A 15,720-nucleotide genomic window follows, 5' to 3' on the forward strand; every position below is an offset into this window, starting at 1 on the left:
AAAGAACCCTCTGTAAGGTTTTTATGTCTGTAAGGTGACATATTGTAACTAGACTTTATTGTAACTAGACTTTATATTGGTGATCATTTTGAAATGTTATAGAAATATCAAATCACTATGTCGTGTAACAGGAACTCACATAGTGTTGTAGGTCACTTATACTTCAAAAACAAACAAACAAATCCATAGAAATAGAGATCAGATTTGTGGTTATGGGACAGGGTGGTATAAAAGGGGAATTGGATGAAGGTAGTCAAAAGGTACAAACTTCCAGCCATAAGATAAATAAGTACTAGGGATGTAATGTACAACACAATAAATATAATTAACACTGCTGTATGTTATATATGAAAGAATAAATTCTAAGAATTATCACAAGGAAAAAATATTTTCTATTTCTTTAAGTTTGTATCTCTATGAAATGATGGATACTCACTAAACTTACTGTGATAATCATTTCACGAGGTATGTGAGCACTGTGCTGTACACCTTAAACTTATACAGTGCTGAATGTCAATTATATCTCAGTAAAACTGGAAGAAAAAAAAAGTACCCAATTTCAGCTGACGGGCTATGAGCAAAGTTTAAAGTGGGGACAGGAAATTAAATTGGCCCTACGGTGGGTCCTTTGGGTCAATTCAGTGTACTGTTGTTGGAGCTGCCACTGCTGGAAGTATAATTGGTATTGATGTTTGTACAGGTTTGTACTGTGAATGCCCATAAGTGTCAGAGGGGATTCGCTCATTCAGGGATTGCTGTATGTACAGAGGTGATTCCTGAATCTTCCAAGATGGTCCAGGAGAAACCCTATAGGCTTCCAAGAAGAGAAAGGAAAACGGGAAGAAATAGACTCAGTGGTCACGATTACTCAGAGGAGGCCAGTTTCCTGCACAACAGCATTGCCTTTTGGACACAGTCACCAAGTACATTCCTTTTGGAACCTGCTAATTTCTTACTTACTGACCCATAGAAGTCCTGTGACTCTTCAACCTGACATTCCCATTTGGGGATGGGTAAACTTGAATTTGGTGGCTATCCAGGGACGAACACAAAAAGCCTTGCTAGTCAAATGGAAATGCTATACAGTAAGTCCCCTACATATGAATGAGTTCCATTCCGAGAGCACGTTCATAAGTCCAATGTGTTCATAAGTCCAACAAAGTTAGCCTAAGTACCCAACTAACACAATTGGCTATATAGTACTGTACTGCAATAGGTTTATAATACTTTTCACACAAATAATACATAAAAAACAAACACGAAAAGTAAAGAAAACATTTTTAATCTTACAGTACAGTACCTTGAAAAGTACAGTAGTAGAGTACAACAGCTGGAATACAGGGGCTGGCATCGAGTGAACAGGCAAGAAGAGTCACTGACTGGAGGAGGGAGAGGAGGTGGGAGATGGTAGAGCTGAAGGATCATCAGCAACAGGAGATGGAGGGCAAGCTGCAATTTCATTCACGCCTGATGTTGATGGCACAGGTTCTGGTTCCTTGCTGGATTCAATTCTATCTACCCTCTTGAAAAAACGATCCAGTGATGTCTGGGTAGCAGCTCTTTTTTTTTTTTTTTTCTCGTCATAGATGACACAGTAGCACTGGATTGCATTCTGAATGGCTCCTGCAAACTTCGTGTACCATTCTACATTCAGGTCCTGTGCCTCAAAAACTAACAGTGTCTCCTCAAATAAAGAAAACCCCCTTGCCATTTCCCGCATCGTGAATCTCTTCGGTTCTTCAGTTACTTCTTCTTCCTCTTGTCTCTCCTCATGCTTTCTCTGGGCCTCCAATTCCATCAGGCCTTCATTAGTAAGCCCCTCATGTTGCGCAGCAAAGAGTTCAATGAAGTCGTCCTCTTGCGGAACAAGCTGCAGCTTCTCGCTGAGGGTCACTAAGTTGCTGAAGACTTCTTTGGACTCTTCATCCAACTTCTCAAATCCATGAAAATCATGAACAAGCTGTGGGCAAAGGTTCTTCCAAACCCCGTTCATGGTGACAGTTGTAACCTCACACCAAGCAAATTCAATGTTTTTTATGGCCTTGTAGATGTTATAGTCCTTCCAAAATTGTCACAAAGTTGTTCCCGATTCGTCACTCACCTTTACTGCCTGACGAAAAGTGTGACGTAAATAATATTTCTTGAAAGTCGCTATAACTCCCTGGTCCATAGGTTGGATAAGCGACATGGTATTTGGTGGCAGATGCACTACTTTGACGTTGGGATGAAAGTCGTCCATGAATGGGGGATGGCCTGGAGCACTGTTGAGCAGCAAAAGAATGTTGAATGGATGTCCTTCTCCAAGCAATATTTCTCTACCTCTGTGATGAAGTGGTGGAAAAACCAGTCCTGGAAAATGGCCTGTGTAACACAGGCTTTGGGGTTACTCTTCCATACAACAGGAAGAGAGCCCTTGGCTATGTTTTTAAGGGCTCTTGGGTTCTCTGAATGATAAACTAAGAGAGGCTTCAGGTTCACATCACCAGAAGCATTGCCACCAAACAACAGAGTTAGCCTATCCTTTGCTGCTTTATAACCTGGCATCAACTTTTCCTCCTTACTGATGCAACTTCGGTCTGACATCCCCTTCCAGTACAGTCCTGTCTCATCCACATTAAAAACCTACTCGGGTAAATATGTGCCTTCATCAATAATTTCTGGAAGTGTTTCAGGAAATTCCCAGGCAGCTACTGTATCTGCACTCGCTGCCTTGCCATTTACTTTTATGTTGTGAAGGTTGGCTCTAGCCTTGAAGCAATGAAACCAACCATGGCTGACATTAAAAGTTGCACCCTCTGATTCTTCACTGTGTTTCTTCTTCAAGTCTTCATAAAGGCTTTTAGCTTTCTCTTAAATCAGCATTAAGCTGAGTGGGACTTGACACTGATGCTGATCCTGTATCCACACACTGAGAAGTTTCTCCACCTCTTCCATCACTTTTCCACGCTTCCTCGATATTATTGTTGACATAATTGGCACAGCAGACTTCACATGCCCCATGATGTTGTCCTTGTTCTTTAGAATCGTGCCAATGGTTGAATGATTCATGTTATAAGAATAAGAGACGTCTACCATCTTTTTGCCTCACTCCACTCTCTCAATTATTTTCACTTTTGTTTCCATCTTTATCACTTGGCACTTCTTAGCAGTACCAGCTACATCACCACTGCTTTTACTCTTGCTTCTGTACATCCTGGGCTTGAAATAAAAATACTATACCACCGTACTCTATACAATACTGTACAGTAAAGTACACAAAGCACGACCACTTGTGTAGAGGATGCACGCATGTGACAATGTACGCCAGATGCGTGAACTAACTTACATGATTGGACATGGGAACACACGTTCGCCTCTTTGGAAGTTTGCAACTTGAAGGTTCGTATGTAATGGACTTACTGTATTCAAGAGCACACCTGACCTAGCTCTAACATTACATCTGGGTTTTACATGAAAGGGTGGCAGCAATCCCTTTGGGAAAAACTTTATTCCTCACTTCATCACCTGAAGCATAACTGCTAGCTCAATGGGACCCTCAGTTCACAGAGGGTCCCCTAAGTGCCTGCCTGGTTTTCAAGCACACCAGCAATGTCCATGTTCAACCTCAGCATCAGCCATGCAGAATCAGAAGCAGGCATGGTCATTCTGCTCAATGGGCAGAACTCAAGGCAATGCTCATAGTCCTGGCCAATACCTCCCCTGAAGAAACTTAGGACATTTTTACTGACTTTTGTGCTGTTGCCAATGGCCTAGCTGTCTAGTCTGCAAGACTGGCAAATTAAAGGCATTCTTCTTTGGAGCTGCAAACTGTGGAAACAAATTCAGCTGCCAATCAGACAACCTGGGTCTCCCAGGGAGATGCCCGTGGTAAGGGCCCTTCTCTAATAAGACCAACTTAAATCAAGCTGCTGATCCAGCCTGTACTGCCCATACAACCACCATCACTGCCTGGATCCATCCTTGCACCAGACGCAGCAAAACATCCGCCATCATGGATGGGGCACAAAGTAAAGAACTGTATGTTTCTGATGCAGAAGCCACCACTACCTACCAGACTTGTGACACCTCCCAAAAGTTGAGCTGTTTGTCTTATAGTAAAGAGGCCACATTGCACAGGGCATTGCTCCCACCTACTCCTGGATGATTGACTACTCCAGACCTTTGACCCCTTCTTTGGACTATCGTTGGTGCCTCACTGCTCTGGGGCACATTTTCAAGTTTCAGTGTTGCTGTTCTAGTCTGATCAGGAGACTCTGGCCACCACCATTGTGGCCCTTGTAACTAAGCCATGTCAAGTTTTTGGCTTTTCAGGTCATCTACAGCCTGACAGTGATGCACCCTTCATTGCAAAAGCCACTCAACCAGGGGCCAATAGTCAAGGTATCCAATGGCCGTGCCATACTCCCTACCACCTGCTGGCACCCTGTATTATTGAGCACTGGAATGGCCTCCTCAAAAATAAACTCAAAAACTTCTGACTACTTCCCTCATCTCCTTTTGTCCACACACCTCAGTGAGGCAGTGTGGTCACTGAATGCAGCCATCCCCAGACAAGGATCATCTCCTCTCAGCCATTTCCTCGTTAATGATCAGGACAAAAAGGGTGGAGGAAGATTTGGGATTCTGACTATTCCTGGGCATGGTGCTTCTTTTTCCTCCCTAACAACAATCCCAGGCTAACCAAGGTGGTATACCCTCCAGGTGTCAGATTAGCAAAAGGGGGCCTAGGGGGTTCAAACTTAATTCTGGTTTAGCCACCTAGATTCTCTTGGTGGATTAACGTGATCCTGAATCATAAATGTAATGACCACTTGGTTCAATATACTGCTTGCCAAGTCCCCCTACAGTGGCCCACACAGTCCAAGGTGGGATATATCAATAGAAGGGGTCTCTGTATATTTTGCTCCCCTCACACCTGGCCCCTCCAATTAAAAGGTCAGGGTATGAGTAGGGAAATACTGGGGAAAAGGTGAAGATATGGGTACTGGCGTGGGATACACTGCTTCCGTGGCTATGGAGGACTGGCGAGAAGACATCTTAGGTGCCAGCAGGTACAGGGAGGGGGGACGATTAGTGTTCTCTTTGTCCCCTAGATCCAGCAGTGCAGCCTAGCAACACCATCACCTCATTCACATGAGCCAAGTTTCAGCTGGCAATCTGATCCCTTCCCTCTAGGTTTGTCATCCTACCCATATGCTATGGAAACAGGAAACCCATGTGGGCATGGCTGGTCTGAAACAATTTGGCTGTGCCCTTTGCCATCAGTGGCAGCTCTTGAACATGGAACCTCCCCCCTTCCCTGTGCTGGTAGTACAAACACACCATCCAGCCATCCAGCACAACCTTGTTTCAATCCAACTGGTACAAATGCACATAATTTTCCTGTCACCTGAGTGGCCTTGCTTCCTACATGGCAACTAAGCTTGCAACTATTTGGTGACACTACCCATGTGGCTTAACCACATGGTGATGCAAATCAGATTTAACAAGAAATCTTAAACTGGAATGACACGTAACCTATTGGGGTGTGTGTTTGTATGTGGGCCATGGAATGTCTCTCCATCAGGGATGGGGAGTACTTTTGGGCCCATCTAATGCCTCCTATAATTATTGGCAATGACACCAAAGATCAGCAGATTAGTCTAAAATTCACTTGTGAGAATTTTAGTGGATAATAACCTGGGTTTAGACTATATCCTGGCTGTCTGAAATAAGACCTACTGATCCCCTTGGGATTTACAGATGACTGAATCTGGGACCCTGGGTGGCATGGTTGAAGCCAACACTTCAGGTTAGCCTCATCTTCCTTCTTGAAGTTCTATTGATAGTAGCCTTAATTAAATTCTGTATGAGACAGATTGAGCAGATTTGGTCTCAGCCTCTATTTGATCAGACTAAACAGTGTGGCAAATGGAGTGGCATATTCATGTGAACTGTCAAGTTCAGCCAAGAATGTGTAGGGCCAATTGTTGAAAGAATTTGGACACCACAGGCCCTGTGCATCACTGCACGTTTTTACGTGGCATGCCAAGAATATAAGGTCCTGACCACTCTGCCTGCACTATTTCTCAGGGTTGTGTGTGCAGACAGCAACCTTAAGGAATAAAGTAATTTCTCTCTCCAGGACAAAGAGCTTGTTTATTGCCTTCTATAAAAGAGGTGGGTCCCCCATTCTCCTGTTGCTCAAATGCAACACAAACCCACTTGTATGCAGAGCACCCGCAGGGCTCCTTCACACTGCCCCTATGGGACTTGAGAATGGGGGCAAGAGGAACTGATGCAAGCATGATGCTTTTGCTACTTGCTTTGCTTTGAGTAATAAAGTTCTCTGTCTCTGATCCAGGAATTTCATGTCTTCTGCCAGCAACCATGAAACAGTAACAGGTAAACCTATTAGCTTGAAAGTAGGGCAAAATCAAATTCCAAGTACTTACATGCCATGGGGTGAAAGAAAATAAACAACAACTGCTGGAAAGAGCCTTAGGAGAAAGGGTGTCCTAGGGTGTTGCTTTAGTCTGCTCAGGCTGCCATAAGAAAATACCAAAGACTGGGTGGCTTAAACAAAGAGATTTATTTTCTTACAGTGCTGGAGGCTGGGAAGTCCAAGATCAAGGCGCTAGCCAATTCAGGTTCTGGTGAGTGAAACCGAGCAGAAGCCTGCAGAACCTTCCCAGTGGCAGACCCCTCTGGGTCCCCCATTTCTTGTTTGTAAAAAAAAAAAAAGGCTTTAGTATCCTAGGCCTTGACTGCATTCCAAAGAGCAGATTCAAGCAGTTACTAATTAGAGAAGTGAGGGAATACAGAGAATAAAGGAAAATCAGTCAAGCAAGAAAAGTAATAATAACTTAAACAATAGTTCAACCATAAAATAGAGTCACAGGACCCCTAGTTCCTCCTCAAGGGGTAAAAATACAATCTGACACATATCTTTGAGTTGTTTTACAGAAATCAGGACCCCAATGGATAGAAAGTGCTGACCACAAACACAAAGACCTTAGACTGTTTGGAGCCAGAAGATTAATGATTAAGATTCCCAAAACACCACCCTGTTACCTCACCACCAACCAATAAGAAGACTGTCCGTGAGCTGATCATGCACCCCACAACCCTTCACCCTAATGTTGCCTTCAAAAACACTTCCCTAAAAAACATTGAGGAGTTTGGGTCTTTTGAGCATTAACTACCCATTCTACTTGCTTGGCGCCCTGCAAATAAAGGCTGTACTTTCCATCACCACAATCCAATGTCAGTAGATTTGCTTTGCTGCACATCAGGAGAGCACACCCAAGTTCGATGTGGTAACGTGAGGACTCTCTTCCTGGCTTGCAGATGGTTGCCTTCTTGCTGTGTCCTCACATGGTGGAGAGAGCTCTGGTATCTCTTCCTCTTCTAATGGCACAGCCCTATCAAATCAGGGCACCATCCTTATGACCTCATTTAACCTTTATCACCTCCTCACAGGCCCTGTCTCCAAATACAGTCACATTGGAAGTTAGGGCTCCAACATATGAATTTCAAAGGGACATAAACAGTCAGTCCATAACAGGTGTCATCCAGGTTTCAGTTAAGGCTAGAGATGAGAGAAACCTTTAAAAGATATGTTGAGGGCTTCCCTGGTGGCGCAGCGGTTAAGAGTCCGCCTGCCGACGCAAGGGACATGCGTTCGTGCCCCGGTCCGGGAAGATCCCACATGCCGCGGAGCGGCTGGGCCCGTGAGCCATGGCCGCTGAGCCTGCGCGTCCGGAGCCTGTGCTCCGCAACGGGAGAGGTCACAACAGTGAGAGGCCCGCGTACCGCAAAAAAAAAAAAAAAAAAAGATATGTTGAGAATATGAGGAAGTTGGCTAATTAGGGAGAAGGGTTCTGAAGGGTGTGGCATATGTTTTTTGGGGTGAAGAAATGGTGGCAGATGAGTCAGGCAGGGCCAAGGAGAAACAGAGTATTATGGGACTGAGTATGTAGCCTACCTAACTGTTCCTACCCAACTCCAGATCCTAAGGGAAGATATAGGTTTGGGGGAGGGGTGGGGTGGGGCTTAAGCTTATACAATTGGAGGGTGGCCCTTTAAGAAGAAAAATACAACATTACAAATACACAATTATATATAAGCATGGGAACACATTGCAAGGAGTTTGTGAAGGGCCTTGGAAAGGGCCTGTGTGGATGAGCTTAAGCCTCCTAGAGAATCAGCCTCTGCCAGGTCTTCTCCCCACTTCACCCAGGACAAGGTGAACAATGGCCCCCTCCAACCTACCCACTCCATTCCCCTGACCCCTACCCACCCTGCTCCACTTCAGGGGTGATGGCTTCCTTTCTTGTTGACCCCACAGCAATCAGAAAAGAAATTTGACCTTCCCCATGCCAAGTTATATATATATATAATTAAATCATGCACTAAATATAGCTGTTCACATTGTTCCACGAAGAAACAAAATGGCTAGGGCCATCCCAGAAGGCTTCCTGGTGGGTATGTTCCAGCTCTTAGCCTTCCTCCCTGCTGACTGAAGCTTACACAATTGGGGGTGGGGGCTGATGCTGTCATTTCAGACTTTCTGCCACTGCCTGTGGGTAGCTAAGGGGCAGCCCTCCAGGGATACTGCTGGTGCTGTTACAGATTTAGGTTAGAAACCTGCAGGTCCTGGACCCTCTCTGAAACCTGGAGGATGAACAAAGGGTCAGCCCTGTGCAGATCTTGCTCCACAAGGGAAATGGTTCCTTTCCTCTTCCTCAGCAGGGACTGAGATTGAGATTGGTTGTCTTTGAGATGGTTTGTGATTGGAAGGGGTGTGAACAACTTGGAATATTGAGGGGACACACAGCCTGTGCTCCAGCCCAGAGACTGAAGATGGGAGTACAACTCTCCTGACAAAAGTGTCCACCATTGTGGCTCCCATTGAGTTATTATATAAAATTTAATAACTCAGCCTCGATGCGGGGAATGGGATGGATCCTAAGGTCAAATAACACCTGTAGTGCAAGTTTTCCTGAAGCAGTTGAAAAGACCTCAGGAGGCAAAAGGGAAGAAGGCTAAGAGCTGGGGCATGCCCACCAGGAAGCCTTCTGGGATGGCCCTAGCCATTTCTGTTTCTTCACAGAACTATGCGAACAGCCATATTTAGTGCATGCTTTAATTTTTAAATTCTTCCTATATTTTAATTCCCATCAGGGAAGTTGACATGAAGTGGATCCGAGTGCTGGCTTAACACTTTGGGGCCTCCAGGGGGCTCTATGGCCCAACACACAGTCTGGTCAAGGGCACTTCTGCCTAATGTGCCACTTTGGATTTGTTTTCTACGGTGCTGCACCCCGCTTTGGTGGGGAGAGAGAGAGAGAAAGAGAGTTCTGTTGATTTTTTAAATATTGTTTTAAGGCCCAGGCCTACAGGAAAAATTCCATGCTCCTCAGCATGGCATCCTAGGCACAAGCATGATGCTCCAGGTGCTAGAAGCTTCTACCTTGAAGCAAGTGCTGCAAACCCACTCATTCAGCTCTGCCAGTTGTTACAGATGCTGATCCTTCTGCCCAAGACCGCTTTCTCCCCTCTTAGGCTCAGGCCCTTCTTCTGTGCTGGTCCCAGTATTTGCACCTGCATCTTTATCAGACCAGGTCACTCTGGAGTGACACTGAGTGTTTACACATCTCCCACCACCACACTGTGGTACCCATAAGGACACAGCCTGTGTTTTAGGCTTTGCTTATTCTCTAGCACCAGGCACATGACAAGAACCCTTCCTGTGGTATGAGCACAAATGTCCATGATGGAGAAGGATGAGGTCAGAGGCTCTGGACTGGTGGCTTGGGGTGAGCCTCTGCCTGGGCCAGAAAGGACTGGCATTCTCTGTGGCCTTGGACCCAGCATCCTCTATCTGTCACTACCACCCCTCCAGCTCTCTGTGAACACAGCTACAGGAGGCCCCCAAATCCCTGTCTCATGAAGCTACAACGGTTTGAGAGGAGAACTTTGTCAAAGGAACTAAGATAAAAAATACAAAATAAAAACACACAAGGAGTTCCAAGAAACAGACTTCCTGGATCTAAAGCAGAGATACTTACCTCTGACTCCAAAAGCTGACTCAGAATTTGCCCTGCTGGGCCCAGTTGGTATTCTCATCGCCCAGGGCCTTGCCCATTGGTTCAGCAGCTCTAACCCAGAAGAACTTCTCAGGGGCTGCAGGCCCTGGGAAGCCTCAAACACCATCCTGGTTGGTTTCTTTCTAGTCCATGTGGTTAATACAAGATAGAAACCCACACAAGTCAGGAGCCCATCTCTGGGTTGAGTGACTCCCCTTTCTGCCCAGGTTAATTCTGAGCACCTATCCCCCAAATCTACCTTAGGAAGAGGCTTCTAGAACCATGAAGACTTGCAACACCAAAGCCATTCAATCATCGTGAAAAGAATGTGGACCCCGTTGCCTCCCAGAGAAGAAAGGTGTTGTAAAAGTGAGGGCACTACAGCTGGAGGGCACAGCCAGAGTAGAGGCACGGAGTTGAGAGTGTGGGACCTGTGTCTGCATTTGGAAAACAGTAGATCTTCTGTGTCAGGCAAGCAAGGGACTCACACAGCAAGGGAATGGAGGGAAAGCTGGCAAGAACGTTTGGATCAGGCATCAGAGGGCCTAGAATGTCCCTAAACTAAGTCCCTAAATGTCTACTTGGGGAGCTAAGAGAGACACTTGGAAGTTTCTAAGCAGGTGATGGCTTGCTTTTAAAAACTGGCAGGAGGATGAAGGGTGGTTGCGGGTAGACAGGTGGGGGCAAGAAGATAGCTAAGGAGGCTGTCCTCAGACTGGGGCAGATTCCTCTTCCAAGCCAGGGTGGAGTCCAGTGGAGGGCAAGTAAATTCATTGTTAAAGATACTCACTGTGGGCCCTGGGGTAGAGAGAAGGACAAGGAGGGAGAATCCTTGAGACCTGACAAAGAGGTGGCTATTGGGTAGGCAAGGAAAGTATCAGAGATGAACTCCTGGGCCCCAAACCTGGTGGGCATCAGGAGGAGGTGTCATGGACAGACACAGGGGAGCCAGGAGGAAGAGCTGGTTTGTGGGGAATGGGCATGAACGTGGCTGGGCATGTGGAGATGAAGCAACCCCAGCCCCGGCTCAGGGGCAGAGCTACTTGGGAGAGGGCCGCTCCCTGGAAGCAGGTGCTCCCCTCCTCCCCAAGGGTCAAGGACAGCTCTGTCCTCACCATTGGATGTTCAGGACTGACAGAAGCAGATGGAGGCCCACACTAGGACATCATTTTCCCAAAGATGTCCCCTGAGACTGTGGAAAAGCCTGAGTTCTCTAAGAGAAGAAAAGGAGAAGGGAGCAGGACACAGCAAGCTGGGGCGCACCCAGGGGTAAGAGGAGAGACGGTGTGCTCTGGTCATCAGGATGGCCTTCCCAGGTGTGTGGAGGAGGCAGGTGCGCCGAGCCCAGTGCTGCACGGGGGTCAGAGGGCCTGAGGCCGAGAGAGAGGAACAAACAGCGGCAGAACTGGAAGGGAGCCAGACCAACAGGGCTTCAAGAGTGGCTTGCTGGGGGCTGGCAAGGCAGCCTTGGCGGAGTGCGCCTGTGAACTTTCTCAGAAACAGGAGTGGCACAAGTAGGAGGAGGAGGAGGCAGGGACAAAGGGAGGGTTCTTTTAAGAATGGGGAGGTCTGAGCAGAGGAAAGGAGTGTCAACACACGAACAGATTGCATGGGACAACATCAGGAGGTGCAGAAGAAGGGACTGAGCAAAGAGGTCCCTGAGCCCACATGCTTCTCTGGGTGCAGGGGGGAAAAAGAATGGGTGAGAAGACTGAGAAAGGAGGAAAAACATGGATGGCTGAGAAGGTCAGCAGGATTCTGCCAAGATTCCCTGTAATATCTCCAGTAAATAAGAGGTAGGATGTCTGTTGGAAATTTTAGAGAGCCAGAGGTAGGTTTGAAGGTTGGAGAGAGGGGTGGAGCAAGTATGTAACAGCCTTGGGGGGTTTCTCTAGAGCATTGCTTCTCAAATGTAATGTGCAAGCAAATCACATGGAATCATGGTACAAGGTCGGCTCTGATTTAGCAGGTCTGGGCAGGGCCTAAGATTCTGCATTTCTGACAAGCTCCCACTTAATGCTGAAGCTGCTGGTCCAGGGACCACACTGGGAGGAGCAAGGATTTAGAGTCAGATAAGGAGATGGAGAAAAAGACTGGTATAAGAATTCACCTTAAGGAGAGACTACCTTTGATAATCCCTGGGGTAAAAACTGAGACCTTGAGAAGTCTGGGTGGGAGTGACAGCCCCCGCAGGTGATGGGAAGGGGGGCATAGGTCAGAAAAGGAGGTGGGGGTGCCTCTGGGGTAGTAGGAGGCCCAGTAGTGGCCCTGGGACCTTCATTTGGGTCCATGTGGGGTGGACCACTAACTGCACACTTGGAGGCCCCCCAAAAGAGGATGGGAGTCAGAGGATGGGATGGGGGCAGGAAAGTGATATTCCAGGGGTGTCTGAAAATGAAGCAGCAGGCTGGGTAGGCCACCCCCATGCTGTTCTGCAGGAAAGTGCTGGACTCATTCTGGGCTTGTTCAAAGCCTGGTCAGGACACACCAAGCCAGAATGTGGGGAGAGGGTCAGAAACGGCTCAGCCCTCGGGTCAAGGGCGAGATGATTTCTGGCCCGGGAACTAAGAGGAATGAAATCTGAGAGGGAAGATTCTCTGGCTGGGGAACAAGAGGAAGTGAGTCCTAACTCAGTATCCAACTTGCATCAAAAACCAAGAGGTGTCTGAAAGGCACAGGTTGGAAACGAAAATGCTTTAGTGTTTAGACAAGCCACGGACTGGACTAGGGATGGAGGATGCAGGGACGGCGCTCGGCGCGTCTGGGGCCCAGCCTAAGGGAGAAAGGTTTGAGTCCCAGGCTGAGGTTAAACCGAGGTCAGGGGAAGGCGGACAGGACCAATGGGGCGAGCAAAGAACATCAAGAGTAAAAGCCTGAAGGCGTCAAAATGAGCGGCAAGTGCAGGAACCGGGCGTCGGCGTGGAGAGTACGGCGGGTACTTGGGAGACGAAGATGAGTGGAGAAGAAGCCGGGACTTCGTCCAGTGGCGACCCGGAGGCGGTGGAGGTTTCTGAGTGCGGCCCTGCTCGCTCCTCCGGCTTCGCCCGGGCTCCCCCGCCTCGCAGCCCAGTCAGCTCTTTGCCCGGGCCTCTCGGGCCCATGCTGGTCCCTCCCGTTCCTTCCCGCGGCCTCGGGCAGGCCGCAGACCCCAACCCCGGCGACCGACTCGCCAGGGTCCGCCCCGCCGCGGCGGCCCGGGCCCGGCCGCTCCTCCCCCGATGATGTCACGTCCCTGGCCGCCCCTCGGCCGGCCGCGCCGCCCCGCCCCCGCCTCCCCCGGCCCCCAGTCCCCTGGGCCCGCCAGCTCCCGCCATCCCTCCTCCCGCCCGCTCTCCCTGCCTTCGGCTCCCGCTCCCCCGGGAGCGGCGGCGGTGGCGGCGGCGGCGGGATGGCCCGGGCCCGCGGCCAGGCTCCGGGGAGCGGCGGGCGGCGGCGGCCGCGGCGGGGCGGCGCGGGAACCGGGCCCAGGGGAGAGTCGGCGGGGCTGCTGCTACTGCTGCTCCAGGTGCTGCCGCCCGGGGCTGCGGCAGGGCCGGGGCGCCGGAGCACGCGGGGCGCCGGCGGCGGAGGCGTCTGCTGGCCCGGCGCTGCCCCTGCCTTTCCTCGGGACGCACGGCTGCTGCTGCTCCTGCCGCCGCTACCGCCGCAGTCGCCGCCGCCGCCGCCGCCGCCGCCGCCGAGCTCCGCGCCCGCAGCCTCCTCCTCCTGGATGGTAATCAGCGTCCCGCGCCGGCGCCGCGGGCGGGTGGGCGGGAGGTGGGGGCGGCGAGGGGGAAAGGGCGGGCAGCCCCGCGCCCCCGCCTCGCCTGAGGCAGTTCAAGGGGTGCTCGGGCCCCCCCTCCGACGACCGCGGCCCTGGGCAGCCGCCAGAGCGCGCCTCTAGGGCGCCTCTGCGCGGACCGGGTGCCGTCTCCGCTCCCCTCCCTCATCGCCCCGCGCTCAGTCAGCCCGCCGGCGCTCAGGCCGCGGGGAAATCCCTCCATCTCCCCGCCCCGCGCCCCGGGAGGGGAGGGGACAGCGCCGGCGCTCGCGGACCCGCTTTCTCCGAGGGAGCGCCCAGGAGGCTGGCGCGCACTGGGCGGCCGGGACTGGCGCTGCGCTGCGCTCCTGCAGGCGCCGGGTGCCGTCGGGCGGGCGGAGCTGAGACGCCCCGCAGCCTCGGCGGGACCGGATCCCCGGCTGTGGGAGCGCCCACCGACTGCGCGCCCTTATGTTTCCTGCGCAGGACGCTCTGCCCCGCGGCGGGCTGAACCTGAAGGAGGAGCCGCTGCTGCCCGCCGGCCTGGGCTCGGTGCGCTCCTGGATGCAGGGCGCGGGCATCCTGGACGCCAGCACCGCGGCGCAGAGGTAAGCGCTCGGACGCGACTGGGCGCGCTCGGGTTGGACGGCTCCGCGCCGCCTTCTCTCAGCTTGCTGAGCTGCTGGGGCGAGGGGTTGGAGGGAGCCCCAACTCTGCACTGTCCCGGCAAGCTCTTGTGCCCACCTCTCCCTGAGCGCCTCTGCTTCTTCCTGAGAATGTGGGGCGGGCCGGGGCGGGGCTTCTGCCTCCACTCCTGGATGTCCCGGCTCTGATTTCTGACTACCGCTCGCTGGCCCAGCAGTCCATGGCTCTAGAGGAGGAGGTCTCCCGGCTGCCCGCAGTCCCACAGCCACCAGCTGTTAAGGAACTGCTCACCCCTCCTTCTCAGGCAGTTAAGTGCCCCTCCTTGTCGAGTTCCATAGATCTCGGCCAGGAAAGGCACGAATCCTAGCCCCCTTTCTGCTTTCTCACATCCCTCAGAGTTGGAGGATGGGGACGTGTGGAGCTGGAGAAGCGGCTGGTGGGGAAGAGATGAGGTGGGCAGTCGGCTTGGTGGAATGATTGGGGCTGAGGATGGGTCAGGGCCGCTCAGGTCCCTCCAGGTGTTTTTCTGGTGGGTCCTACCCAAGGCAGGGGATCCCTGGGAACCCAGCACCCACACCCATCTCCTCTGACTCCTTTTCAGGAGTCTGGGCAGGGAGCCTGGGTGGGGGATGGACTCCTGGATTTGGAAAGGAAGCATAATGGTTCGTTGACCAGCCCCCCACAGCACCTGGGCTTTTTGTATCCCCAGTTGTGAGCAAGGGGAGGGGAGGTTAGACATCCTACCTGGAGTTCTCAGTGCCTGGGACTAGGGAGGTGCTGCCTCTGCACACATATGGGACACTTGGGAGCTGGGCTTCCCAGAGGTCTGAGCAGCTGATTGTCCAGCAGCTGGAAGGGATTCTGCTGGGGGGTTTCCAGGGCAGACCAGACCTGGATGCCAGCCACACATTCACATCCCCTATCCTGTTCAGGGGATACCACCCCACCACCAACCCCAACCTCACCCCTTAACAGACACACACCTTGTTTCATGTTCAAACTGAATGGTGTTCCTGCATTCCTGTGCTTTCATGACTGTCCAGAGGGAGCACCAGGGCCTCTCTCTGGAGCTCACCTTTTTAGGAAGAGAAAGGGTCTTGCCTATGAATTAATATCCATATTTTTACTCATGATATAACTTTTCTAGAAAAAAAATGAAAACAAAACCCCATCTCTCTAAATAGCTACTGTCAATAATTTAGTGTATTTCCTTCCCATCTTCCCATTAACATATTTTTTTCCTGTGTTATACATATAATTCTGTAT

At 50.7% G+C, this 15,720-nt stretch overlaps 1 protein-coding gene across 2 annotated transcripts in view; it reads left to right on the top strand.

Annotated features, from left to right (window-relative positions):
- The first annotated feature begins 13,458 nt into the window (after positions 1–13,458).
- The window catches only part of EBF4 (EBF family member 4), a 55,141-nt gene continuing 52,879 nt past the window's right edge, over positions 13,459–15,720 (top strand). The window contains exons 1-2 of one of the 2 annotated variants that reach the window (XM_060123850.1): positions 13,459–13,782; positions 14,296–14,417. In XM_060123850.1, coding sequence (XP_059979833.1) covers positions 13,459–13,782; positions 14,296–14,417 — 446 coding nt within the window. Of the gene's footprint in view, positions 13,783–14,280; positions 14,418–15,720 lie in introns of those variants that run through there. The other variant, XM_060123851.1, reaches the window with a different exon arrangement.

This window comes from Lagenorhynchus albirostris, chromosome 15 (assembly GCF_949774975.1).
Source record: "Lagenorhynchus albirostris chromosome 15, mLagAlb1.1, whole genome shotgun sequence".
Classification (NCBI taxonomy): domain Eukaryota; kingdom Metazoa; phylum Chordata; class Mammalia; order Artiodactyla; family Delphinidae; genus Lagenorhynchus; species Lagenorhynchus albirostris.